The sequence below is a fragment of the Micropterus salmoides genome, unplaced genomic scaffold (assembly GCF_014851395.1).
Source record: "Micropterus salmoides isolate LMB-PRFRI ecotype aquatic unplaced genomic scaffold, ASM1485139v1 Ms_hic_scaffold_4, whole genome shotgun sequence".
NCBI lineage: Eukaryota > Metazoa > Chordata > Actinopteri > Centrarchiformes > Centrarchidae > Micropterus > Micropterus salmoides.
In genome coordinates this window covers 34,356,092-34,383,540 of record NW_024043372.1, presented here as the reverse complement: position 1 = coordinate 34,383,540, position 27,449 = coordinate 34,356,092, and the positions used below count along the sequence as shown (strand labels likewise).

At 39.4% G+C, this 27,449-nt stretch overlaps 1 protein-coding gene across 2 annotated transcripts in view; it reads right to left on the bottom strand.

Annotated features, from left to right (window-relative positions):
- cntn4 (contactin 4) overlaps positions 1-27,449 on the bottom strand; it is a 165,484-nt gene that overhangs the window by 40,671 nt on the left and 97,364 nt on the right. For both annotated transcript variants that reach the window (XM_038697795.1, XM_038697796.1), the window contains exons 6-11: positions 24,724-24,927; positions 22,154-22,256; positions 20,491-20,675; positions 15,226-15,365; positions 11,246-11,375; positions 10,521-10,671 (exon numbers count right to left, since the gene is read on the bottom strand). In XM_038697795.1, the coding sequence (XP_038553723.1) occupies positions 10,521-10,671; positions 11,246-11,375; positions 15,226-15,365; positions 20,491-20,675; positions 22,154-22,256; positions 24,724-24,927 (913 nt within the window). The remainder of the gene's footprint in view (positions 1-10,520; positions 10,672-11,245; positions 11,376-15,225; positions 15,366-20,490; positions 20,676-22,153; positions 22,257-24,723; positions 24,928-27,449) is intronic.

Genomic DNA, 27,449 nt, shown 5'->3' with positions numbered 1-27,449 from the left:
TCAGGCCTGGCACTGCTCACTCACACACAGCGATAACCTCAGCAGAGAGTCAGAACTGCACTTCACAAGCAGATGTTCAATTAGAGGCAAATGAGTAAATTAGAGATCTGGTGAGGAAAAATGTGAAGTGACATTTAAACATGATAAACAATGTTTTTAATAAGTATAACAGCATGCAACCTAAGAATAAGGAGACTGAAATATCAGTGCTTGGCAGGGATCATTTAATCACCACCCTTATTAATACACCTGTTTCCATACAGCGCTTATTAATTCCAAGTCTTCCTAAAATCAAGCCCTGAGACATCTGATGAAGCTCTTATTAAAATCTCCTTGAAAAAGAACAAAGACATCACGGTAAGATAAGAAGATATGTGATAAGTAAATTAATGCAAAGTTTTCTACACTGCCTCTTCCACAGTGTCACTGTTCTCATGACACTGATTCTTTCTGGAGAGCGTCTGGCAGAGCAGATGGGCTTATAAATGGAGATCACTCTGCGAGACATCTCTTCATTTACGTGACGTCCATTCTTATTTGCTCTGCCAATGTAGGAGGGATTTATAATATGCAAAAGGGACAGTGTACCAGTGTGTCATGACTACAGATAGAATCTGGCCAATCCAAGCAAGTGTTGCTCTCTCTACAGACTAATGGACTAATTAACAACCAGGCCACATACAGATTCCCTGCTGTGTCTTCTCAATTTCAACTCAGTGAGCCACTCAAAAACTTGTAGTTTTAAGTTCACACCTACAGCTCAGACCTTAATAGACAGCAATTAAAGGTATAAACACACCTAGCGGATTATTTCAAAATTGCTCCAGGCACAAAGTGAGTCAGAGAACATCCTGCGATTTCTCATGCTCACTGATTCATGTGGCAGTCTTCGTTTTAATATGTGTGTCAATAGTTTGGCAAAAGAAAAAAGCAGATTTCAAGATGCCTCAAAGTGTACATGTGCGCTCAATTTGTCATAGGGATTAAAAAAAAAATCCTAAGGAAGCAGGGGCTGACATTCGGGCCACTTTCCCAACGGTATTTAACTTCTCAAAGTAAATTGTGCAGCCTTTAAAGCAACTGGCCCATTAGTGTGTCAAGCTGCATTGATGTAGCTTTGAGATTTGCTAGTGTTTTCTTGACAAACGTAAGTGTACTTTTGACATGTTAAACACCAAATTGCTGTGCAACCATTTTTTAAGGCTCAATAACTTGTTGGACCCCCTCACACACATTCCACTGCCTGCGCAAGCTACTACAGGAGGTAACCCATTTTCAGTGTTAAACTTCATTTCCCTAGGTGAAGGTTCTAACTCGACCGTCGAGAAGGACTGCTTTGTTGTCTCTTTTGTCTTGTGTTTGCTGAACACCTTCTTGGATCCCAAGGGAGACTGTTGCACACACCATAACGATCTCAGACTTGAAGAAGAAAGATTATTATTAGAAAGATTATGAGATAGGTTTATAACTGTGTTATTCTAACCTCTGGCTTCATTGTGGTGATTTCTGTGAGAAATAACGACCGCCGCATGCTGTTGATTGCTGTGTGCTTTCGTTCCTAGCACTTTTCATTGCTTATATCGGTACCACACTGATGGGCCTTTTCTCGTTTCTTTTGTCTGCCTGTTCCTGTGTGATAAAGTGGTAGTTATTTTGGTTTACCACAGTAATTAGGCTGTGTGTTTTTTTTTACCTGTGTTAGTCATTGCCACTGCATGCAGAGTGAGTAATAATATTTTATCAGGATCAAAGTCCTGTTAAATCACAACCCCCCGCTTCCCGCACACACACATTGTATGCTTCTTTTGTTTTGCTTAGAATAGATGATAGTGGTTTATTGGCTAAAGCTGTTGATCATTCATCTGTGCGGAAGTAAATAAATCCTTTTCAAAAGCAGATATCATGAGTTGCTCATGATATTTCTCTGCGTCATAAAGGTGGGGTAAGCGATTCTGGAGAAATCCAATACCATGAAAAATGTTGTGATATAGACTGAACAACGACACAGCAAGTAATATATGTAATATTAGCTAGGCTGTGGGTTAGCAAACTGTTGCTACTTGCTGCCGCAAAGCTAACATGAGATTGTCACAGAGCAGCACAGCAGACGTCTGTCGATTATCCAACTTAAAACTAACTTCACCGTAGTGCACAGCATTGTCCCCTAACAAAACTGTTACCGTACCGCAACAAATAAACGATAGACAGGTTTGGAAAGTAAAGGAATACATACATACAAAAAAAGTAACGGCATTCCGTTACAGAACAGAATTTTTTTTTTTTTACATTTTGCAAAAACAGGGATTACTTAAATTCCCCATGAAACAGAAAGCGGAGCGCTGTTTTCACTATTCCCTGTAAAAAACACAATGCTAGGGAGGGACTTGTCACAGATATTGATTGGCCTTTACAGTAGACAGTATTTGAATGTGCAGCTCGACCAGGACCAAAACATACCCTCAAAGACCGACGGAGGCCACAACAGTACCAAGGTGGTTTTCCTGCTGGGTTTGGCTCTTGGCTCCCTGGGGCTGAGTCAGCTAACAGGACCACTAGCTGCACAGCTAACCAAGCTAACTATCTACAGAGACAGACTGACAATGTAGCGTTAGCAGCAGTTAGCGGTTTAGCAAAAAGTAAGGCAGTTTGCAAATCATCTTGTGCTGGATTCCCTATTGGTCTTTGAGGTCCTGTTCACTGCGAGTCTGCTGTGCGCAGTTTCGTTGCCTGCTCGCTCCGCACTCTGATCTCATGCTCCAGTGTTCAGGAGTCTTAAATAAGACTTATTTAAGATAATGTAGAGATCTCATCTTTTTATCAGAGTAAGACAGAGATGAGTTTTTTGCTCCTGAGGCCAATATGATAAAACTGAGACATATTTGAGAAGAATCACGGGATCCCAGGAGTCATAGCTGAGTTTTCTTTTAGCTATTTCTCTGATTTCATGGTCCAATGTTCACGAGACTTAAATTAGACTTATTTAAGATCAGTTAGAGATCTCTTGTTTTGATCAGAGTCAGACATAAATGAGATTTTATATGGTTGTTTCTCCTGAGATGAATTTGAGAAGTGGGAGAAAAGCCCTTTGGTCTCACCTTGGTATTAAATGCAGCTCATTTGTGTCTAGGAGAAAAGAAGGAAACAACTATGAGATCTCATCTTGGATTTTGCTTTCCTATGTGCAGTTCACATTCTTGCGTCGCTCCCTACATCATTCCCTGCCAAGTCCTCCCGCCCATGGCCTGAAAACATCCAGTGACACCTTTATAGTCTTTATACACTAAAGACATTGTGTGGGCTTTTTGGGGAGTCCCACAACATCTTGTATCTACGTTTAGAGGCTACAGGGCTAATGACATCACAATTTTGGCTTGACTTTCATTTTTCAAACCTATCCTACACACATTCTCTCTTGTCTGTACAATCACAAACCGTTTGCATAAGACCTTTTCAAACATCATGTCCTAACCACGGCCAAAAATTACAGACATCTGCCACAATGTTGTAAACAGTGGTGTAAACATTTCTAGTTTTAACGCTGCTAATTGTAATGTGTTATGTAACCCCCAAATAAGCAGTGACTTACTTGCAATGTGTGATAAGACACAGTTTGTCTGAAGTGATCAACCATGAATACACTTACAGAATAAGACAGTGTTGACTTAGATGCTTAAAAACCACTGAAGAGGGAGTGTTTTCCAACAAGATTAGTGTTTCTACCTTATCTTTTCACAACCAAACAGACTAATAAAGGTTATTTGTTATCACTGGCCAAGCAGGCCACTAAGACAAAGGTGGCTGTGAGATTTCCGGGCAGCAATGTGCATTTTTATTTTACATAACATTTTGGTAAATGCATCAAAATCTAGCCATACCTATTTCATAAAAGAAGGTGAAATTTCTTTTAAAAACATCAAACTATAAAATGTTCCTGATTTTCACCTCTTATCATTTCTTTCATATATTCAGTTGTCAGTCATGAAATTCAGTAACTAATTTAGGAACCAATAGAAACACACTGTAGCAGTTTAAGATCAGTGAATTTCTCTAGTGTTGAATTAAAGTAACTCCCTCAACATTTTATGCAAGGCAGAGCAAAGATTTTGCATTTGCACTTTTCTAAGACAAGCCATGATATATAAACTAAAATAGTGAGAAATTTTATACAGCCTTTATCCCCCCCCTTCACCCCCCCTTCCAGTAGCAACCTTCCTTTATGTTTCTTTCAGTGTGCCAGGGGACTGCACATCTCACAAACCACTAATCTGGAGTAAAACTTTGAACAGATGTTACCTTGGCAACAAGCTTCCTGTACTCACCATGTTCAAAGATGTCACTCAAATAGTTACACTCCGAAGTGCACAAATAACACTGGTGCAGCATTTTACACAGTTCGCAATTTTAATAGGTATGTAACCATATAAAATAGTTTGACTGAATCATTAGAGAAATAGAGAATGTTTGAAAGTAGTACACTTTTTCAAACACATAAAATAACACTGAAGTTCCACATATGCTGTCTGTGTAACAAAGAGTGGGGTCACATAATTACACTTTCTTCTCTCAGCGCAAACTGTTTAAAAGAACTGTTTTGAGAGGGGTCCGACTGCAGACCTCCACTGTGGAGTCGCTTCCGGTGCAGGCTCCGCTCTCAAGTCAGCTCCACTGTCAGGACAGGAAATAACAAACTTTGAAGATTTTTTCTTTACATCCCCCAAAGGACGTAACCTAACCCATTGTCCGTTGTTTTTGCTACAGTAAATGTCGTGACGGTAGGTGACTAATTTGCATTATCCAAAACATTTAAAATGCATGGGTCTTAGCATATGTTTGCCGTCAAAATAGCTACCGCTACCAACATTTGTAAATCTAAATCACGCAAATTACAGAATGTTACACACGGTGGCTAGCATTAGTTCCTGAAGTAGCATGGTAGGATGAGCTTTCTGTGGATAACGTGTACATATAACTATGTGTTTGGCTTTATTAATTGTTTTTGTAAAGAATTAAGCAATGGCATTTCTGCATTTCTCCTAAGATTATGACTATGACGCTCAGGTTGGTTATTTGTCATCCAAAAGCAGATTAAAATAAAGATTTAAAGTTTTTCTATCGTTCATGCCGTTCAGTGTAGATGAAAATTTATACGGAAACAAGCTGTTTTCACACTTAAACAGTTAGCTTACGTTATCCACAAAAAATGATTTAATCCCACCATACAACTTCAGGAGCCACCGTTGGCATATACTAATTTGTGTGATTTAGATTTACAAATATTGGTATCTATTTTAATGGCGAACATATGCCAAGAGCAATGCATTCAGACCTTTTTCAATTTGGATAATCCAAACTAGTCACTGCTGCCGACTCTTTTTCTAACTGGGTAATGTGTGTGTACACAGTGGATAAAGCTAAAGTACTATTACAGTACTATTTACTCATAGTAAAGTGAATGTGTCACTTTCATTTTTAAAAAGTGGATATTTAGGATAATTACTGATACAGGTAAACAGGTTGTATTGTATGTGTGTTCATTATTATGGATTTTACAGTTTTGTAGTCCACTAGCTGTAGTCTATATAGTCCAGTTCCCACAGTTGTCAGTTTTTCATATTAAATCCAGCTTATTGCAGTAAAATGCCGTAATATATAATTCTTCAAAAGGAAATTATGAAGGAGAAGTGTATGTGTGTGTGTGTTTTCTCTTTTGAGAAAGAAAAGAAAAGCTTCCAATGTTTAATCAATGGCTTTTAAGTTTTTCTGTGAATTTATGTTGCTAAATTGTATGGAGGGAGTTTATGTCCTATTTTGACAGAACAAATCAATAGATAGATACTATTACTAGTAGAATTATTAATTGATATACAGTAGGCTTTGTTGCCACACTGGCATTGAAACTCACGTTATCCGCGATGTAGACAGGCTAAAATCAATACATATATGCTACAATTGAGGAGTTATTAGTTTTTACGTTACAATGTTGACTAATTAATTAAATATAAACGACAAAATCACTTCCCCTAGAAGTGTCTACACAATTTTATTGTAGAATTTTTGTGTGCTTTCCTGTTTCCTGTTGAATCACATGATTTTATTTTGTATTTTGTGTGTGTTTCCTGTCCTGACAGTGGAGCCGACCTTAGAGTGGAGCCTGCACCGGAGGATTTTTAATTTTAAACCTAAAAAAGGTCATCTAATTTGTATTATATATATATATATAATTGTGGACTAAATTGAGTTTTTGAATATCACAAATGGTATAATCATTGGTTGGCTTGGTCTAGTGCTCAAAGACTGTTAATGAATGAAATCATTTATTACATGTTAAAACTACAAACTACTATTTAGCAGTTATTTTCATTTAATTGAAGTTTTTGGAATTTTACCTAAATAAACTGATACATAAAAAACATTCCTTTATACCCCAGCATAAATAACTTTTTTGAGTGGTATGATGCATAACCTAGAAAAAAAACATACAGTACAATAAAAGAAAATACATTTTAGCATAAAGCATTTGCATCACATTGCCATATCTCAAACGCATTTTAAATATATGACCTTTTGGACTGTGCTTAGTAAAAGGAATTGGCATGGATACCTGGGGCATGCTGAACTTCTGACTGTCACCCAACTCTTGGGGGAGGAGAGGAGGGGAACAGAGAGTAAATGCAACAAAGAGCCAAACAAATGTATTAATCAAATGTTTTTTGAACTAATGCATTACATCTTCTTCTTTTGTAATGTGCCCCATAACACACAACAAGGCAACATGTATCCGCTGTGCAGCTGAAGAAACACGCTGTAGCATCAGAGCACCTGAAAACACAAGTGGGGGTATTTGTCCCAGCCACACCCAGAAGCACTTTGATGCCTCCCTCAGGGGTAAACATCTTCTTCAAATGAACAAAAGATCCAGCACATATATTTGCCTGATTGCCAAAGCCGATAGAGACGAATACTCAAGGTCTTTAAAGATGGGGTTTAATGCAGGAGGGAGCAACATCAGGATGTCAGCACATCCTGCTGTGGCGCATGAGAGGACAGTTTGTCTGGTGTGAGCAGCCTCCCAAACTTGACTCCGTCCTGCCAGTGACATATTGAAATGGCATGTTTTTTAGGCTGCTCTCCATGGCTGACACGGCCCACTTACACACTCATCAGCAAGACCTGCTCTGCGCTCTCAGCTGCTTTGTTCCAGCTGATGTCATCGAAACCTCGTCCCTGCAGGGTTGTCTGGGGTAGATAAGACCCCCTCCCACCCCCTCACTGCAGAAAAAAAGGAGCTGCTGCTATGAAGATGGATTACCTAGCTGGTGACACTAGTTCCCTTTCCGCCGAAGCGACGGTGGAGTGCTAACGCAATTAAGGCAATTAATCTTCAACAAAAGGGGTTCACAGCTACCTCTTATGATTTTGCACCTTTCTGTACAGGTGCATAACTAAACAGAAGTGCTCAGACATGCGTGCATACACAGACTGTACATGCATGCATACACAATCATTTCATCTGGACTACAGAAAAACATGAATAAAATGATCAAGGATGAAATACAGCGCTCGCGCTTATCACACCGCTGATGTGTGAAACCAGGATGTCGTTTGTTCCATCATTTGCAGATCACTCATTTGCATCAGTGGCCTGCTTTCACTAAAGTCTTACGATTTTCAAAACAACAAGCAGGATAAGACTGGATCCTGGTAATCAACCTGCAGGCATGACAGCTTTTTTTGGGGTAGCTGTTTAAAAGACAACTGTTCTAATCATTTCTACAACAGATGCTGAACATTTTTACTGTGGGGTGTATGTGCTTATGTCACAGGTGAGAGAAAAGGGAAATAATAGGAAAGAGAGTAAGGGGAAACGGTAATCATCACATTTGGAGGCGCTGGCATGTGTTTTCAAGCTCTGTAAACAGTTACTCTACTTCTTAGCTCGTAATACTGTCCGTCATCATGGCAAAACATTTCATTTTAATGTAATACAGCTGGGACTGTTGAATTTTAATCTGTGCTTCCTTCTTCTTCATTTTGGAGCAGCAGCACAGGTGGTCTGAGCCAAAAATAAATTATTTAGTGCATTAAAACATATTTCTCAACATCAAACAGACAAAATACTAATTGCCGATTGTAATTTCTCTTTTAGTGCGCCAAAGAACCAAACTAAATGGCTGCAGTAAATCCATCTGACAGTTACAGCTATAACAAAAAGAATTCCCCTGTTTTAATTATTCAAGAGTAATTCATTAATTACACTTTAATGTTTCAGATCTTGAATCATTCATTATTTTTCACAGCAGTTGGTCATAATGTGATTTATAGTTAGGAATAAGTGAGAGCACTGAAGGACAAGTACATGCAGTGATAAAATTTAGAGACAAACAAAGCAGGCACATATTAAACATCGGGACAGACACTGCCTTTTCGTTTATCACTTCAAAAGAGGACGTCAATTCATGTCACACCCAAGACAAATGTGAAATCAATCTGAACTGTGAATTCAAAACAACAGAATCAAAATGGTCCAGGTGCTAAGAGGATGAAATGTGTGATGGAACTGGCGCAGGGCGAGTGAAGGGCACCAGCAGCGAAACCACTATGCAAATTCCCCGCCACTTTGTTTGACAAGCAACAACACTGCTTTGTGTATATGCAAAGCCTGGCAAGACGCTGTGCACACAGCCCTGCTGTCAGAGCAGCGTCATGCTAGAGTTGTGACACCCAGTGGATGACCCCTGTCTACAATGAAGCCACTGGGGCCGGACTTTGCACCTCATCCAGACAGGCACACACAAGCACTGGCAAAAGTTATCAAATGTTGCACACATCACATCTCAGGGGTCAAACATGGCAGGACGCTAAGACCACCCTCTGTTCCTCTGTAACTTGGACACGAGTCAGACGTTGAATAATTTCATATCTATCCTCTCTGCTGTGGTGAAAAGTACTTGATTATCACTTTGAATTTACTCAGCAGCCGGTCTGTTTGGCCACTACTAAAGAGCTGGAGATAAAACACAGCAAACCCCATTAACCACTACTCAGTCAGGCTGCATGCTGCTTTTTCTCTTAGCTGTTCTGAGTGTTCCCACCACATCTGAGGACTGCATCAGAATCTCTCCGTGGGCATAAAACAACAAAATATGCCACAGTGACCGTAGCCTTCTGGTGTACCTTGATTCAATACTTTTGAATTTCTAAAACTTCTTGGTTCTCTGAGTGCATTAAAATGTAATATTCTGCTCTGTGATCTAAGTCCAGAAAGCCAGTGCATTTCTATAAGAGAATTTATTTACAGAGACTTTTTGCCCACTTTTGCCCAGCAGAGAGGTCACAGGAAAGGAAGGGACCCCAGCCAAACACTAACCCAGGGATGATGCTGTTACGTGCATAGCATTGTACACCCCAGGGCCACCAAGGCACCCAACTGTATGTGACAATTTTGATGGAGCCACAAGTCAGCGACCCCTTGTGCACAACTATTTTGCAGCAGAGTAAGCCAGGTTTTAAACCAAAAAAAACCTGCCTGCATTAAAAACAAGGAAAATGTGTCTGGTAGGTGCATGTTGTTTCAGGTAATATTCATTCGACAATGAAACATGAACCAGGAAGGCCAGTCTGAGTAATAGATCCACAGGTTTGAAGGCTTATCATACGCCAAACACAGCACAGTTCGCTGGACAGTTTATAAAACTATGAGACATGACTCTGTAAAGTTATCACAGCTGCAATCATTTTATCTTTTGTAGCAATGATTGCAAAGTAAACAGCAGTAATACAGCGTTCACGCTAAAGAGTCAGCAATGTGTGCTTGTATGTACAGCATTTGATTGACCATTACACAACCTCACCAGATGATGCTGCCAGGCTCAACATTTTTGGTCGGATAACCCTGAATTTTTTTGGCAGAACCCTATGCTTGTTTGTTTTTTATTGGTGCCTCTGCTGTTTTGCAAGGATTGGCCCAATTTGATTGAACATGACCTAATAGATAAAATGATAAAATCTTTTTAGTCATCTCAGGTCTTGTCAGGCCAACCTAGTCACTATTTTACAATATATATTGGTGTAGTGAACATAATATTTCACTCTAGAGTATGACGTGTTCACCTGTTTGAGATACCTGATTAAAAATAAGTATACCTTGCCTCCAGGATGTATGTTTTAATGCTAGTAGCTCTCTTGGTGAACGGAGGACTGGATTTCAGGAGGCAGTAAAAATGTCATGCACCAGTTGTTGAATTTTGTCATTTCATATGTGACTCTCTTCTAATATTGCAACCAGCTGGGGGCAACATCACATTGGAGATGACTTCAATTGAGTGTTCCACATTCAAATGTGATCAAGATGCAACATTTGGAAGTAGTGAGTGTAGTTTAGCATAATACGTGTTTGTATTAATACACATCCTCCAGGGATCTTTACCTGGCTAAAAGTAATAAGGGTACATGCAAGGAGAAGACAAGCCGTCCTTACAGTGGGGATAACAGCAGAACAAAATGTGTAAATGTTACGTTACCTGTTACTTTCTTGGAGTGGTTCGGTGCCCTTCCGCCAAGAGACCACACCCCACGGAGACATCTTGGGCTTGCACTCGACAAGCACATCTCCTCCCACCTTCACCAGAGTCTGGCTCCTCAGTTGGTTGTGAGAGAAATCTGGGGCAACAGCTGAAACAACAGCAGCATGTTAAAGCGTGTGTTTGTAAAAGCCTCACATCTTCTCTTTTTCCTCCAAATTATATATTAAATTTATCTTGGATCCTTTTTTTTTTTTTTGCCATTTTGTAAAATCAGTTTATAAATACATTGCATTTTTGCATTGGATAATTCCAAGACGTAAGATTACATTCTTTACAATATGAATAATTACTGGGGGAAAAAAGCTAAATCGTAATACCCACAGTTGAGGTTGACATGTTTGAGGTTGAATCCTGAATGAGAGCTGCTGCCAGCCCAGAGTGGAGAGTGACAGGCTTGACAGGGCAGATGGGCGAGGCTGTTGAACAGAGCAGCTCTGGCATACATCACTGTCAGCTGAACGCATTCATCTTATAATTAATGCTTTCCAATTAGCGGCCAATAAGAGAGATGCCGGAGGTCACCGGGAGGTATTGAGCAGAGGAAGAAGACGAGGCAAACTTGAGCGTATGGACTAATGTGTGCTTGTGCACATGTCTCCATGACAACACACATACTGTATGCATGCATGCACAGAGACACACACACCAAGCCAGTGACTTACCTATAACTCTGAGTTCCGCATTGGAGTAGACCTTGCCGTATTTATTCCCAGCCACACACTGGTACATTCCTGTGTCGGACAGGGTCAGACGACTGATTGACAACGCCCCATTGGCAACCTGTATGCGCTCCTATGGACAAAGAGACACATGGCTTTAATATGCCTTATTCCCAGAGCTCATCTACATAAAAACAGCCGGCCAGTGGGCCAGTGAATTATGGTCTGGAAGTGACAGACGTGGTAATAAATCCAGGTTTTCATCACTAATGGAGGGAAAGGCTTGGGTGGATGGAGGCAGGCTAGCAGAAAATGACCCTAATCAATCTGCATGTTTATGAGAGTGAAATAAAACCATGCCCTATTTATATCTCTGACTGCACCACAGGGCCTGTTTCCCCTTCAGCAGGAGGAGGGGATAAGAGGGGAAGAAATAACGTAACATCAGAGGTATAATGCATTCTGCAAAATTGCCTTTCTGATATGGTATGCCACAAACATACTAAATGCTGTGTACATGGTCAAGCTGCACCTCCTCTTCATCTGTTTGGACTATTGTTTTTGAATTAAGACCTACTTAAGGATGGCTGGGCATGATGAAGTAAAATCTGAGTTGGATCAGTGCATCAGTTGGACATTTAATCCTCAACATGCGCTTATCTCTCCGAACTTGGGTTCTCACTCAACTCCTTCATTGCAGTATTAAATCCTTGAGCGGTTTTCATACGTCTCTATGGAGCTACGTGAGCCTCTGCCTCCCCGTACTCTTCCGTGTCCTGTGTTCTCCTCCGGCTCACCCATAATGGCATTAGAGCCCATTTCCATAGGAGTGTCTGAGCGGCCTGAACTCCAGTCACAGGGGATTAATGCACTGTCACATGAAAAGAGAGACTGTCCTCTCTGTAAGATCACAAGCTAATCCTGTGTTTGAGCAGGTTGTGCTTGAATTTCCATAACGCTCTGTGGCTCTGGATGTGCAGGGGCGAATATCCCTGCTGGCAAGGGAGGCAAAGCGGTGGCGTATATCAGTCTGTGCACGGAAAGCACTCCCGTTTACGGCTGCTATTAATTAAGCATGACGTTCCTCTAAAATCAGCAGTTTTTCATGCAGGGACCTGGGGGGGCCATCTGTACGCCTTATGCTGAAGGAAAATGATTGGCAATGTCATTTGCCAACAAAACTGGGTTGATTCGTTTGATATAAAGCTGCAAACACATGTAAAACAATAGATGGCATAAAGGATGAACTTTTACGGTTTAGAAAAGTCAGCTTCCTAGGCGCGATTGCTGTCTACAGCTATGTTCCTCAGAATTTCTTATTACTGGAAGCCCTGTGAGAATGATGCACATTCTACAGCTGTAAAATTTAAACAAGCTACATTTTATGTTGTCATAAGAAAATCAATCCCCTACTGGGGATTGTAATATGTATGTATGTATGTATGTAATATAAGAAAGAAATGGAAAGGTGGAAAACAATATTTTTCTTTCATTCTCTCCTTCAACAAATAGAAAAACAAATGTTTTGAAACTGATTTTGATCTGAAAAGGTTAATCTCATAATGGCCGTTGTGGTTGGGGAATGAGGAGGGAAAGGCTTGGGTGGATGGTTCCTATAAAAGGAACATTTAGGGTAGAACTGTGAAAGAAATCTGCTGCTAACTCTATTCATATATCTGATTAATCTATTCTACATATGAGTAAGAACGAACTACGAGTAGACATGATCTAAGCTCAACAGTGGCTTTGTAATAGCAAGAACAAAAGCTTGAAGCTCAGGCTGTTTGCTCCACTTGAGCTTGAATCAAAAGGGAAGGCAGGAAAAAAAAAAAAAGAAGAAAACGTCTACCCAGTCTTAATCAGGATGTAGCAATACCAAGGCATTGACATTAGGGTTCTAATATGAATGACCTTATTTCAAGTGCACTAATATAAGCCGTCTGTATGGTGTTCTCACATTGCTCAAATGAACTAAATCCTGTTTCATGGTGGAGTTTCCCTTTAATTGCACAGCCACTTAATCCTGCAGCAATTGTCAATAAAGCAGCAGAGAGGGAAGTCCTTAAGATGAAAACAGCCACAAGAATACAAGCATTCCAATAAACCATCGCTATTTTGACATAATACAAAATATCACCAAAACCAAGAGTCTCATAATCTGTAAGGGCTGCATCTGAAACAGTCATATTAACGGGCTGTCCAACAAAGAGCCCAATAATTGTGGAACCAGTTTGAGAGGTACTAGTATTAAATAATAGTAAATGGAGTTGATTGGTTAAATGACTGACAATGAATAACTGAATGCACATATATTCTTGAAGCCCTAAAAATGTATTGTATAGTCAATTTTCCCAACAACATAATATGGTCCATAACTAATCTTTTCTTATTGATTGATCTATTTCTGTTGGTTAAAGTTAGAAAACTTACAGCAGAAATAATTTCCAGTGAACTATACAGTCAGAAAGGTCTCGATTGACTGTAATAAACAACAACAAATGGTGCATCCTCTCCCCACTGCTCCTTACATCATTGACCTTTCCCTCTTCCCCTCATTAAGCCACTGTGGTTAATGGTGGCATTTCAAACAATGTAACACCTTTGCTGATTAATCCATTCACCCATGCATTCTGAATATATCCATTTATTATGTCTATGTTTAGGGAACATCTGCTGCTCAAAAATCAAAACAGTCATTGCAACCTTTAATCATACATTCATTGCTTTGAATCCAGACAGCTGAGTGTGGCGAGGTACGTAGGTAGTTTCGCCTATTTTTGTGGATAATTTTTTAAAGCAGTTGTCTTTTCATTTCAATATATTTGGGTCAGGACAAAATGAGAAAGGAGTAGGAGTAAGGTCACAATAACAAAAGAACAAAATGATGACACAGTATGCACTAGACAACGCTGGTCAGATTGTAGAATTCCCTAATATGAGAAAAAAATATGTGATTTTTTTCACACATTAAAAACAGATGGGTTGTCTTGTTTTCCAACAAAGAAATACAAAGGTGTTACCTTATAAATGGTTTTGATATAAATGGCGCCCATTGGCTAAACAGATTGTTGATTCTTCTTCCCTGATAGCAAAGCAAATCTGTTTTTTATGAGAAAGATTCTTGGCTGACTAGAGTGTTGCCTCTAGTAACATAAGGACAGACTGGGTTCATCCTAACAACATGTATAACATTCTGATCAATATCCTCCTTTGTGTTTGTCCCCTTTTTTGCATAATAAAGCAAATTAACATAATGCTGGTTTATATATCAGGTGCAAGCTGTGCAAGTGTCCAATCGATCTTTTCCAAACAACCTGGGTAAAGAATCCGATATAATAATCCAATATGATGAAGGAATATTGAATCATATTTTTGCAAGTGCCAACAACAGAGTTCAGTTTAAGTTAGATGTACAAATAGGCTGGTTGGAGCCACTATAGGCTCATCTCTCATCATTGTACCCATAATGGGAAATCAGGAGGACAGGGAGCTAAAATGAAAGTACAATATACAGTGTTTATATAAAGAATCTTAGTTTTTCATCTTTGGTGGCACAAGATTAATAACTGCACTTGGCGAAGAGAGATTTAACAGAAGATTAGAGAAGCTCTTACATCACTGTGCTTTCCAGACTAGCATGAAATACTTGGCCTGTTTACAGTTTAGTCTCTTAGCACAGCAAAGCACAGTAGACACAGTCTAATTCCTTTGAAATAAATGCTGTTTTGCAGAAGTGAATAACATAATGTACTGCTGCACAGGAGGCACTGTGGTGTAATGGAAAAGACAATAATGCATGGTAATTAGTCAGTAAAGCTTGAACAAGCAGTAAAATGAAGCTTTGAAAATCCACCACATGGTTGCTCACATTCGCTTAAGAATATGCAAGAAACATCTGTGCCAAAATTGTTGTCTTAAGAAAGACCTTGGAAGAAAAACAGTTATCTTCAATTCTAGACATGCTAGTGCTTGGTTGACCTCACCTCTGCAGACTCCAGGTTCTCTCCATTTTTCATCCACCTGTAAGAAGGCTTCGGCTTCCCTGTGGCTTTACACTCCCACACCAAAGAGTCATCAATGAGCTTCTGGACATCTTGGGGTTTCTCAATTAGATGAGGAGGGGCTGGAAATATGGAAAATGGGTTTTTTACTCTTTAATTTGCTGTGTGTATAGGTATACATACCGTATATAGAAATACATAGGTACATATGGTTATGTCTAACAACAGATGAGGTACAGAATTCCCATTTTTGACATTTGTGCCTGTGTTAACACTGTCTATCAGATTAATGGTCAGTAGACGATATCCTGTTTATCTCTACAGCAGCCGAGATGCCATGGGCAAACTAGACATGTGGGGAAACATTATTCATTCTTTAGAAAGAAAGTGTAGCAAAGGAAGAATTAAGTCAGGATAGATGTAGGACGAGAGCTGTAACATTTAGGACATTGAACACCACGACACTCTTGACAGACTCAAGACGTGAAAGAAGAAGCACAAAGATCACTCCTTTTTTTTCCTGGAAAGCCCTTCCTTGCTTAGACCCAGAACTCAACTGGACCCACACGTCACTCAGTTGAATCATCTAGTTGCACTGAACGTGCCGGTCACTGTCCACAATCAAGAACGGGAAGCAGCTTTCAGTTGTTGGATTTTTGGTGATAGGAGTTTGCATCCCACATTTATTGCTTTTAGTTCAGTGAGACTTATCACTGAAGTTCTCATTTTAAGATTTCTTTCAGTTTCCTAGTGTGCTACTAGTAGAACAAAAGTGATGAAAACCAGATCCATATACATTAAGGTGACTACTGGCTACCACAAAAACCCTCCATTCAATACAATCTGAGTAAATGATGGTATAATTATACAGGAGGAGAATTGATTCCCGCTATCTCATGCAAGTAAGTCAAGGCTAGTTAATGATTAAGCCAAAAAAACCCGACATAAAATTAGATCTGTATAGCTCTCTCTGTGTAATGCTCTGTACATTCTGGATGTGTAGGTCAAGCTACAATCATCCTATATCACACAAGGCCAGTGGCAGAACAAGAGTAATAGCTGACCGCACCTTTCCATTCCACAGATCTCACCTAATGCCACTCTCAAGGACTGACCTTTGTGGAGGCTTTTCAGTAACAGTACAAATCCTGCTCTAATTGGCTTCTGCTATACAGTATTTTGCCTTTGCGTAAAGCAGCTAGAATTCAATAACTGCAAATGTATCCCCACACTTTCTCTGTGCATTACAACTTCAGCGTGTGTGGTCGATGTGTGAGTTAGAGAGTGTGTGTATGTGGGTGTTCAGAGAGACAGAGCAAAGACTGATAAAAAGAGGTGGATGTGGAGATCAGAGGGGAGTATTTTTGCGATCTTGTGTATTTATGTTGGAGTCCTGTGCTGATTCAACATCAAAATCTGTCCAGTATCAAAGAAATATTTCTATTTGTGAATCATGTGTTGTACTGTAGGCCTCTAAGATCCCTTTGGCAGCAGAGGCTGCAGCACAAGGTTGGCTGAGGTCATTAACATTTAACTTTTGTGGAGGCTGTGCTGTTGCCATCTGTGCAAACAGCAAAAAGGGTTATAATTTCCTTTGACTGAAAGCTGATGTTTATGTTATTTGTCCTGCTACAGAGACATGTATTCTTAAACTTTGAGATGTAACATCTATGCTAACCTCTTAATTGCAGTTGTTTTCCCTTACAAAATATTACCTTTTTTTTTGATTTCATAAATTTTGTAAATACGAGAACCACATAAATAATGCGGTTCTCGTACAGCGTAACATGAAGACTTCACAGCTTCTCTTCAGGTAGGACTCATACTGCAACACTTGTCTTTGTAAAGAGAGAAACTGACAGGATAAAGTCTCTAACCTGCCTTGTCAGCTCGCACTGGGACGTTTCAGTGAATTTACCATAAAGGCTGTAATACGTGTGCACATCTAAATCTAGGTGCGGCTAGCCTTCTCACAGACGAGTGACAGAAACTCTTGAAGCGGGTCAGATCGTTTGTTCGCCTTTCTAAGAAGACAGCCACAGATGGAGTGGATGTGCTAGGAGACATTTAAGCAGAATAGTGTCTGCAAACGGCCATTTTTGTGTCTTTCTCTGACACTTTAAAATGCTTCCACACTGACAACATGTCAAAACTTAATTGTTCGGTAAAATTTATTCGGGCTTTTGACTTGTTAGGCCAAACACCGAAAGTGCTTTTTTTTTGTTTGCTATTTCCGGCCTATTAATTTCGGTGGCCGAACATTCGGTGAATCCCTAAATGTGACAAAATTATAAATCAGTGTATTCACGTAGACATATTTTATTAATCAATTTGAGCTTCATTACCAGTCTCAATATCTGAAAATGACTATGAGGTATGTGCTTTTATGTGTGTTTAGAAAAGGAACCCACTCGATGGTAGAAAGTTACTCAATAAGACTTCACCATCATCAGTCATTTAGCAACACATCCATTCATGCAACCGCAATCCTCCATCAGAGCCTGGCTGAGCTGCCCCACCCACTGCACCTTTCAGGACTGCATTGTTGTTGTTTTTTCTCCTCGATGTCAGGGTCCCTCTATCCCTCACCCGCTGTGAAAGAATCGACTCTCAGTCAACGCTTACCAAATGATAGCAGGCATCTCTGCCAAGCCTGCACAATCAGAACCAAATGTCAAGTGGCCAAAGCAGAGGAGAAATGGGAATTTGCCTTATCAGTGAAATCACCATGAGATAATGTAGTGGTACGTCTGCACAAAGACAAATGACAATACAACGGGGGAAACTAACCTGTCACAGCTTTGCATTTACTTTCCCTCTGAGTAATATCAACATTGAAGGAGTAAACGCCCATTTCTTTTCCAAGCCTTTCTTCCAGAGATGGAAATTTAACAAAACTCCTTGTCTTTGGATTGAGTAGAAGAAAGACGGTGGCTAAATGCAATCAAATTAACGAATACTGCTTTTGCTCTTTCACCTCGAGATTAAAACCAAAAACACAGTCAAACTCAAAACACACTAGGCCCTGTGTATTAGCTGGATTTTAGACAGAAAAGGCATTTTCACAACTTATGACACTAACATTGATATTAAAAGTGTGAGAATGTTTTAACAATGACCGTAGTGCCACCATAAAGTAACACCTTCATTTCTTCCTGTCGGACACAAAGCCCAGCTCTCTTTCAGTGTAGCTTGCTTGGATGCACAAGAGATACCGTTATTGATTCCCCCATTGGCTTGCACTGCTGACGAATGTCTCAAAGGCTTAATTCAAAGGGAGTTCAAAATAAGATTACTGATTTTTATCACCTGGCTGCAGACAGCAGGAGAAAGAGAGAGAGGGAGAGAGAGAGAGAGAGAAAACAAATGAAAAATGAGAGAGAAGCCACAGCTCAAAAGGACAAATCAAGCCTTGGTGGATCACAGCTTGCTCCTGAGCTGTTATAGTCAATGAGGCTAAGAGCTTCCAGGGCTGTTGTAAATAATAGCAAATTGTTTAAATCCCCAAATGAGTTATCATTGACAGCTGACACAGCATGTAAGAAGTGAGAAAACAGAGAGCGGTCAAGGTGGGAGGAAAATCTATAGATTGTTCAAAGTTAAAGTTAACTGCCTTTCAACAGAAAGCTACTGGTAAAAATATAAAATGTATAAATATAATGACATTTTTTAATCTATTTATTCATTTCATTTATTTATTCATTCCTTTGTGATTATGGAACGTGAGGTCAGAAAGGTTGGCTTACTTGGATTATTTATACAGTATGGATAGACATAAAGGATTCATAATATTAGCTTCCTCCTCTCTAAAATTGTTCCTTTGTCGCCAAGTTGCAGCTAATTATCGACAAATTCCCAGAATTATGAATCTGATGCACCACTAATTCAAGTTTAACTCAAAGAACAAGATTAATTCTAGCTTCAGACACTCTATTCTGTGTCGCAATTCCATACTACATACTAACTGGCAACAGTATATACTATATACTAATATGTATGATATGTAATTTGCAGTTAGTACACAAGAAATTAATATAATTGGTCTAACCCCAAAATGTTTCAACAACAAACTTTTTATGTCACAATATTTATAATTGCTTTTATATTACTGAATATTGTCTGCTATGTGGCAGAAGGGAGTTACAAACTCAATTTCACTCTATAACCTGTTGTACTGTGACAAATAAATCTAATGGCCAAACCCTATTTTTTGTATTTATGTATTATGTAAAAATAAATCAAATATAAATGAACCATACGTACCGTAGTACTATTACTTTTTATGGTTTCTTGGATTTAAAAAAATAAATAGAAATTTAGCTGGATACCTTGTGACCAATGGAGTCAACCATATAAATAAGAGTAATCTTCGTGCGGTGTCGATGAAATCACACAACTTTAACTTTAAGATTAGTCACATCAGTCATAATTGTTGAATTGCAAAAATACACTTTACAGTATAGCACTATGGAATGAAAACTGATCAACTTGTATATTTACATTAATAACATAAATGTCATGCTTTATACAAATGTCAACATCTTCACCACTGTTGGCTTTAAGAAAAGTGCTATCCAGTCTTCAGATATTTCACTCTAAATTAAGATGTGTAAGATGTGTATTCATATAATATATCTGCATAAATAGATAAAATACACAATTTAGAAATGAAAGCATTACTGTATGTTTGTTTTAAATGTGTACAATTCATCATTTTGTATGAGCAGATTATTCATTTCAGATTTTTCATTTTGGAATGAAGTGGTTATAGTTATCCCACCTTCTAGTATCTGAACTCTGTGACAATGACTGAATTTACTAACCCGCTTCCCGTGGATCCAGATGCTGCAGTGCAGATTATGTCCCTGACATATGTTCCACTCATCTATGTATAGTACATTTAACGGCTTTGATCTCCAGTCAAGTTGGATGTCAATCACGATGCCATCTGGTGGAACCCAATACAAGGCTCACCAACAAGGTCATATCCAAGGGCTCAGCCTCATCCGCATCACTCCTTTAATCTGGATCAAAATATTAGAGGCATCATGGCAGGCAGCCTTTAATCATTTTGATGTGCCATTAAAACGAGCCACCCTCCTCATGTGCGTCACATGAGTCTCTGCTGATCGCAGCTCACTGCTCTATAACACCAGTTGTGTCTACTTTTGCTGCCTCTCCGTGTGAGTGGGTCTGAGCGATGTGGTGCACGTTGGTCAAATATTCGTGCACGTCACGATCACCTACCGTAGAAAGAGAGCTTTCCTTTCACTGTGTTCATTCCCCTGGAGTTCTCGGCCACACACTCGTACGTGCCAGCATCCTCCTGCTGGAAATATGGGATTTCCAAAACGCCGCTGGCTTTCCTCATGTCCACTTTCCTGGGGAAGGGTACACCGTCCACCCTCCTCCAGTCGATAGATGGTACCGGGCTGTGAGGAGACACACGGAGAAGTTTAACCCTCTGAAGTCATCTCTTTAAACTCTTCTGAATTTCTTATTGCTTGTAAGTGAACAAAATCTGCCACAAATGCAGATTCTGATCTATTAAAAGATTAGGCTTGACACAAAGTAGAAAAGAACCGTTATGGCTCTTGCAGAAAATCTTGTGCTATAAACAAGTGCACTTAGGATTTTTGCTATCCCATTATCTATACACATATAACATAATATTAAGTCACCAACCATTAAATATTTGAATATAATGTCTCAGATTTCCCTTAACATTCAAGAGTATGGATGCTGTAGTCCAATTACCCTTAAATTATTTAATCGCATTCCTTAATCTTTAATGTAAGAGCAACATTTAGGGCTTTTGTTTGGTCTTTTAAGGATCAAATTCAGCGGTTTTAATGGCCACACCACAATAATACTCATAAGGAAAGTTCCGAGCACCTTATGAGGTGTACCATTACGGGCTTTCCTTCCCTGGTGAATATAAAATTTAGCGCTGGGCAACGATTAGAAAACACGATTAATTGTGTGATTTTCTGCAATTAACTGCATTATTGTGTGCAAAATTGAATAATGATTTCTAAAGTAGTGTTCAGCGCACTTATAATTAAAATGTACTGCTATGTACACAAAAGTGCAATAACATGTGGTTTGCAAACACTTTAAACAAATAAGGTGCTTTTTACCAGCAGTATTCCCTTTACACAGAAACAATAAAACATTCCTTGTAAATCTCAACTTAAACATTAATGTAGTCAAATCAAATATACCAAAGCTATTTGCCACTGCCACGGCATTACCTTCAATCAAGCTAGTTAAAACAAGTTAAGAGTCCAGAGCCACGATCATAACATCATAACAGGCTCCTTCTGAGCAGGTATCAACAGAAACACTTTGCTTTTATCAGGCCACAGCGGAAACGGTCTATGTTCAGTAGTGCGTTCCTCACGCACACGCCTGCCCGCCCGCCGCCAAAGTTGAATTGTCTTGAACTTTTTGTGCGCGACGTGCAGCACAAATCATTAGAAGAGAGATTTACTAATCAGCATGCAGTGTGTAGCTATCCACTTTGCTATGGCATTTAACTGTTCGCTTGTCTTGCTTTTGTTTATCTACTTCTCCCACACGCTGCATCCTGCCGAAGCCTCCCTCCACTGCTTGTTTGGGCGGGTGATTTGCAGGCTGATCAACATCCCACCCCTCCTGTAACTTTAGGCATATTACCCAGTCCTGTACTCTGGGCTTCAATACATTGTTTTACAACACCTATATTTTACCTGAAGATTTTGAACCCCATCATGTGCTCTCTAATTTCTTAGATGAGAAGCCTGACTGAAACACATGGGGATTGCAGAAAAGTGGTGAAACACATGAAACAATATCCGAGCACTCTTCTAGAAATATTTTTCTTTTATATGCTAGTGAGTATGCTGAGCCTGACTAAGAGCGGGCTTACTTTCCCAGAGCGAAGCATTCCATCTTTACAGTGGATCCTTTGGCAACATGAACAAGCTCTGGAAACTGAACTTCAATCTTTGGCTCATATTCACCCATCACACCTGAAAGAGAAATGCAAATGAGCACTGGTGTTAGTGCGAAAAAGTTGAATTTCTGATTTGTAACTCAAGCATAACAACTCAGGCAAAAACCTAAATAAAAATACAAGTTGTGGCATCTGCTGTTGCTACACAGCTACTGAAAACCCTTTTCAAGTAAAGCCCTCTTCTCTTTTTACTATAAGCTGAATGTTTTTCGACTTCCAACGCTGTGCGATCTGAGCAGCAGAAACCCGCTCTGCTCTCAGTGCTGTCACAGAACGCTCTCCCATTGAAAATAATGAGAAAAAGAAGCCAAGACACGGCTTTTCAGTAGACGTGCAACACACTGATGTTGAATGAAAAAAAACAACTTTTAGAATTCACAGACGGCTTGAGCTTTTACATCCAGATGAGTTTCATCTTGTTGTAGTGCTAACAGCTATGAACCAGAAAATGGGCCCATAAAATCCCCCTGGGTACCGCCACTGTGTCTACAAAGCATCCCATTCACTGTCGGTGAAGCAGCTCTGGTGGATTATAATATTGCTGCTGTGCATGCTAAAAATCTCTGGATAAAGGAGAAGAAGGGAATGTGGGCTCTCTGGTGTTCTAGCTTTGAGACTTATTCATAAATCAAGACTGGAGTGTCTAATATTGCTGAAAAAGCACATGGGTTTTTTCTTCCCCTTAGATGACACTAAGGAAAATTATATCAATGAATTTGTAATTAGGTGTACTTTCATTTCTCCTAGCTGTGCCAATTCTGGGTGCACACCATGGTATTTTAAGCCACTCTCATCCACCCGTGTAACAATAGGTTTCCTGTTGCTGTAATTCAGTGGTGTGTTCCACAAATAGCTTTTGAGATGGAGGAAACAGGCCAATTTCATCTCGTTGATTTCGTAAGGCATGTGTTATCAGGATGGCTCCCTAAATGCCTCTGAAAGCTAATTCAGATCCTTATCACAACCGTCTCATACTGGAATGTAACCACTGCACCCATTTTAAGCAGACAGGTGGAAGTGGACGGGTAATTGTCTCATACCATAACCTTTTGTGGAGGACACCTGTTCAATGTGCCAGCCTGCACCCCTTATCTGAGCCCCTGTGACTGTGAGGTAGGGCTGACGTTTTGCTGCTAGACCCGATGCCTCTGTGAAATAAAGGTGTAATGAAAAACGAAAGGAAAGAAGCAGGGAGGGAAAGTGTTCGGCAATTGCTTGAAAAAACGATCTCTCAAATCACAGGAGCTATTTGCAATTCTGTCTCTCATCTAACAAATGCTGAAGTAAGATATTTCCGAAGTTTTTTTTAAACAGAATGACCACTTATTCTTAATTTAAATGATAGATATGATGTCTTTTTGCAAATGTAAAATGTTCCACCCATTGCATACTTTGGTCACAATTTTTTTAATAGCCTATTTTAAGGAATCCTCATGAAAAATGCAAATCTTGTATATTAACACAAGTGTTTATATTATGTTTAGAAATTCGGAGGTTAAAATAAACAGTTAACACGAATACTAATAGTACATAGTTTAAAACAAGCTCCTGTATTTGAAAAGAGGTAATGTTCAATCTTTGGAGGGTTTTTATTGCACCAGATCAGCTATAATTAATTGGAAGACAAAAACCCACATAAATGTCATAAAAGACATTTCTATTGGAAATAACATTTGGCTTCATATTTCTGCACTGCATTAGATTAGGTATGGTAAAGAGCATGCTTGTGGGACAGAAACCTACTCCTATTAGATTACTTGCTAACAATGACCTTTCCTTTGGAGTGCCTTGATAAGGCCAGCCTACAGCATCAGATCCACATGTTAAAGGACATGCTGAAATTAGCAAAGAAAGAGAAAATTAACCTTTGAATTTCATTTGTATTCCTTAAAAACACATGTCCTACTTTCATGAACCAACAAAGCAAGTTTGGCTTTTTATTTATCTTGCCCAGGACCAGAAACAAAACGTTCAGCACAGCTGTATTAAATTAACTATTTGATTATGGGATTGAGAACGGAGGCCCAGCAGTTTTTAGTACAAATTAAAGTATGCCAAAAAAAATAGAACACCATCTAAAGACATGGTGGCAGGAGGGTATCTTTGTTTGCACAGAAATTTGTATAATGCATTGTGAGCCATGTGATTATCAAAACATTGAGACTAATGTGGGAATGCCTATGTGAAATGTGATATATATATTTTTTTATTCATAATTGCATGTGTTTTGCATGTCCACTTAATTGCAAGTAGAATATTTTGCTCATAGGACAGTGGCCTACATACAAAAAATTGTATCTACACATAATTACAAATACATATTTTTTAGAAAAGTGCACTCTTAAAATAAAAACTTTGTGTGCATCATTCTGTCAGTTACAGCCCAGTTAATCAGAACAAACCTTTTATGATATGTGCTGCGATCGTTAATGTTTGATTGTTAGTGGGTTAGTAAATCTAGTGAGTTCAAAACCAGGGCTTACCATCACTGCGGAGCACAAGTGGAGTGGGTGGACCCTGCACTCGGGTCTTTGTGACAGTGTTGGTCACCACACAGGTGTAATTACCAACATCGGAGGGCTCCACTTTGGCGATGTACAGATTCCCTGTCTCCTGTGAGATGAAACGGCGAGTGTCCTGCTTCACAAATGTCGGGTACTCATTAAAGATCCAGGAAAAAATGAGATCTGTGGATAAAGAAGAAAAAGAGAATTCTCACTTTAAATGAAGCCAAAAATCTTTCTTTTTCTTTTTCGTAGGGGGTCATGAAACAGGGTGGGGGGGGGGACTGTGATATTTCAGTTGTGGTGGTGCTGATGTGTGATATGTTAAAGACCCCCTGAGGGTAGCAAAATTGGTGACAGTCGTATCATGCTAAGGTGAAAATTGATCACAGGATTTGTGAGAGGTTACAAATAAATGTAATTATCTGGACTCACGTCAAATGACCATTCGTCTTGTGGATGAGGTCTGCATTTGGAATTTGGGAGACACTGGGGTATGTGTTATCATGAGTAATTACAGTTCTCCACATCGCCAACTAGATTCAGCAACACAGATAGTTTCTAACAAAGACCTCAACAACAAAAGGCATGGTAAAACTTACTCAAATAACAAAAAACAAATTATGAAGCAAATTGCTTATTAATGAATAACAATAACAATTACCATTTTTGTGTTCCCTCAGATAACATTACAGTATCGTGCTAACCAACTGACAAGTAGCTGGCAGTCACAATAAATTAGCTTTGTTAAACAAAATACAAAAGTGTTGGTGTACAGTAAAAGGCCAAACTTTTAAAAATATCAGGATATTATTTTTCTTGCGATTTAGAAAGCAGATAAGAATAACCTAAACACATCTTTAATTAGTTTATAAAACCGTCACACCTTAGGAAACAGTTGAAAAATCTTATTTATTGTGCTTTAGATTGAATATTTTTGTTCCAGCTGGGTAGTAAAAAGTTTAAGTATTTATTTTTTTTAAGAAAATCATGTTCAGTATGAATTAAATAGTAATAGTAAACAATGAGTGCAGGTAGAGTTGACATGGAATGGATATGAATATAAATAGAAGGAGTGTAGATATGTACAGTATTAACAGAAGTGGCATGAAACATAGTAGTAGTGAATTAAATATAAATAGTGATAATGACTACAGATATAGTTGATGCATGGGTACAATCCTAAAATCAGCAGTATCGGGACAGAGCAACCAGAGTATTAAAACAGATAGTATTGCACAATATGTCAGGTATTGCACTAAAGGCTCCTGCAGACTAAACGACCTTCAGCGTCGGCTGATTGCCGTGCTGTTCAGCGGGTCACACACTACACGAGCTGCGAATGACTCCTGACGGCTGGTCTCCAAACCACGTTTTGTCAAGAAAACAAACGAAATGTGAAACAGGAACACGAAACAACTGTCATTTGTTATTATAAAGATAAAAATGATAAACACAAAGAATATGGAGGAAAGAATGGATTAGCACACACAGGTAGCAGGGATTGTCTGTGCTACAGGTGAATAAAAAGTGTTTTGTAGTGAAAAAGTAGCTGCCTGCTCTCATCGGCTGGATGTGGATGTTGATATTTGGCATGGTACATATCTGGCTGGCGCCTGCAATGTGTCATCAGTGATGTGTCGGGGAGGTGTTTTGATGCGTCATTGAGTAGTTCACACATAACGACTTGCGACCGCAGATAATTTACCCCCTATCACAACCTGACGGTCGCTCACCAACCGGCAAATCGGGCTTAAAGTCGTGTAGTGTGAACTAGGCTTTAAGAGACTTTGTGTTTGAGACTCTGAGGGAGGAGTTAAAGAGTTTGATGGCCACAGGCAGGAATGACTTCCTGTGGCGCTCTATGGTGCATTTAGGAGGTATGAGTCTGTCACTGAAATCAAGTCATGGAGTGGGTGGGAGGCATTGTCCAAGATGACATGTAGCTTGGACAGCATCCTCCTCTCTCACACCACCAGAGTCCAGCAGTGATGGAAGAAGTACTCAATTTTCATACTTAAGTATAAGTACAGATACCACATGAAAAATGTTACTCAAGTAAAAGTCATCCAGTAAAAACCTACTCGAGTAAAAGTAAAAAGGTTGGTTTTAAAAATACTTAATCAAAAGTAAAATCTATTGATCTTACAAAACGCAATCTATCTTTTTAAATTCGTTCAGGTTTGAATACAGCATTATAAGTTACAGTGAATCACAAAAAGGAAAACTGAGCTGCAAAAGTCCAGTGCTGGTTTGCGCAGACCTCTGCGCACTAACTCAGACCTTATGAAGTCTGATAAGATTAGGTGCCAATCTGCTGGTCACTTGGTGGAGCAGCAACTGTTCCATTAGGGTCTGAGCTGCTTGAACCTGATGCTGGCTGTACATCTCTGGCTGTGCTCCTACCGGCTGAGACTGCCTGTGTTTGACCTGGGTCTGTGGGACCTGCTAAAAAATTCTGCACAGGGTCTGTGCTGGAACTGGCTGAGGCTCGATGAGGATCAACTGTCCTTGTACTGGCTGATGATCCAGCACCTGCTCAACTGACAAACTTCAGCATTGCCCCTGTAAATTATAGATTTTTCGATATGCTAATGTTTTCAGCTGCATCAGGGCCATTCAAACCGGCTCCTCCAGGTTTCCTTCAATACATTTTCAAATATAAAATTCTATTTATAAAATGACTGGGCTGAATATGTGATGCT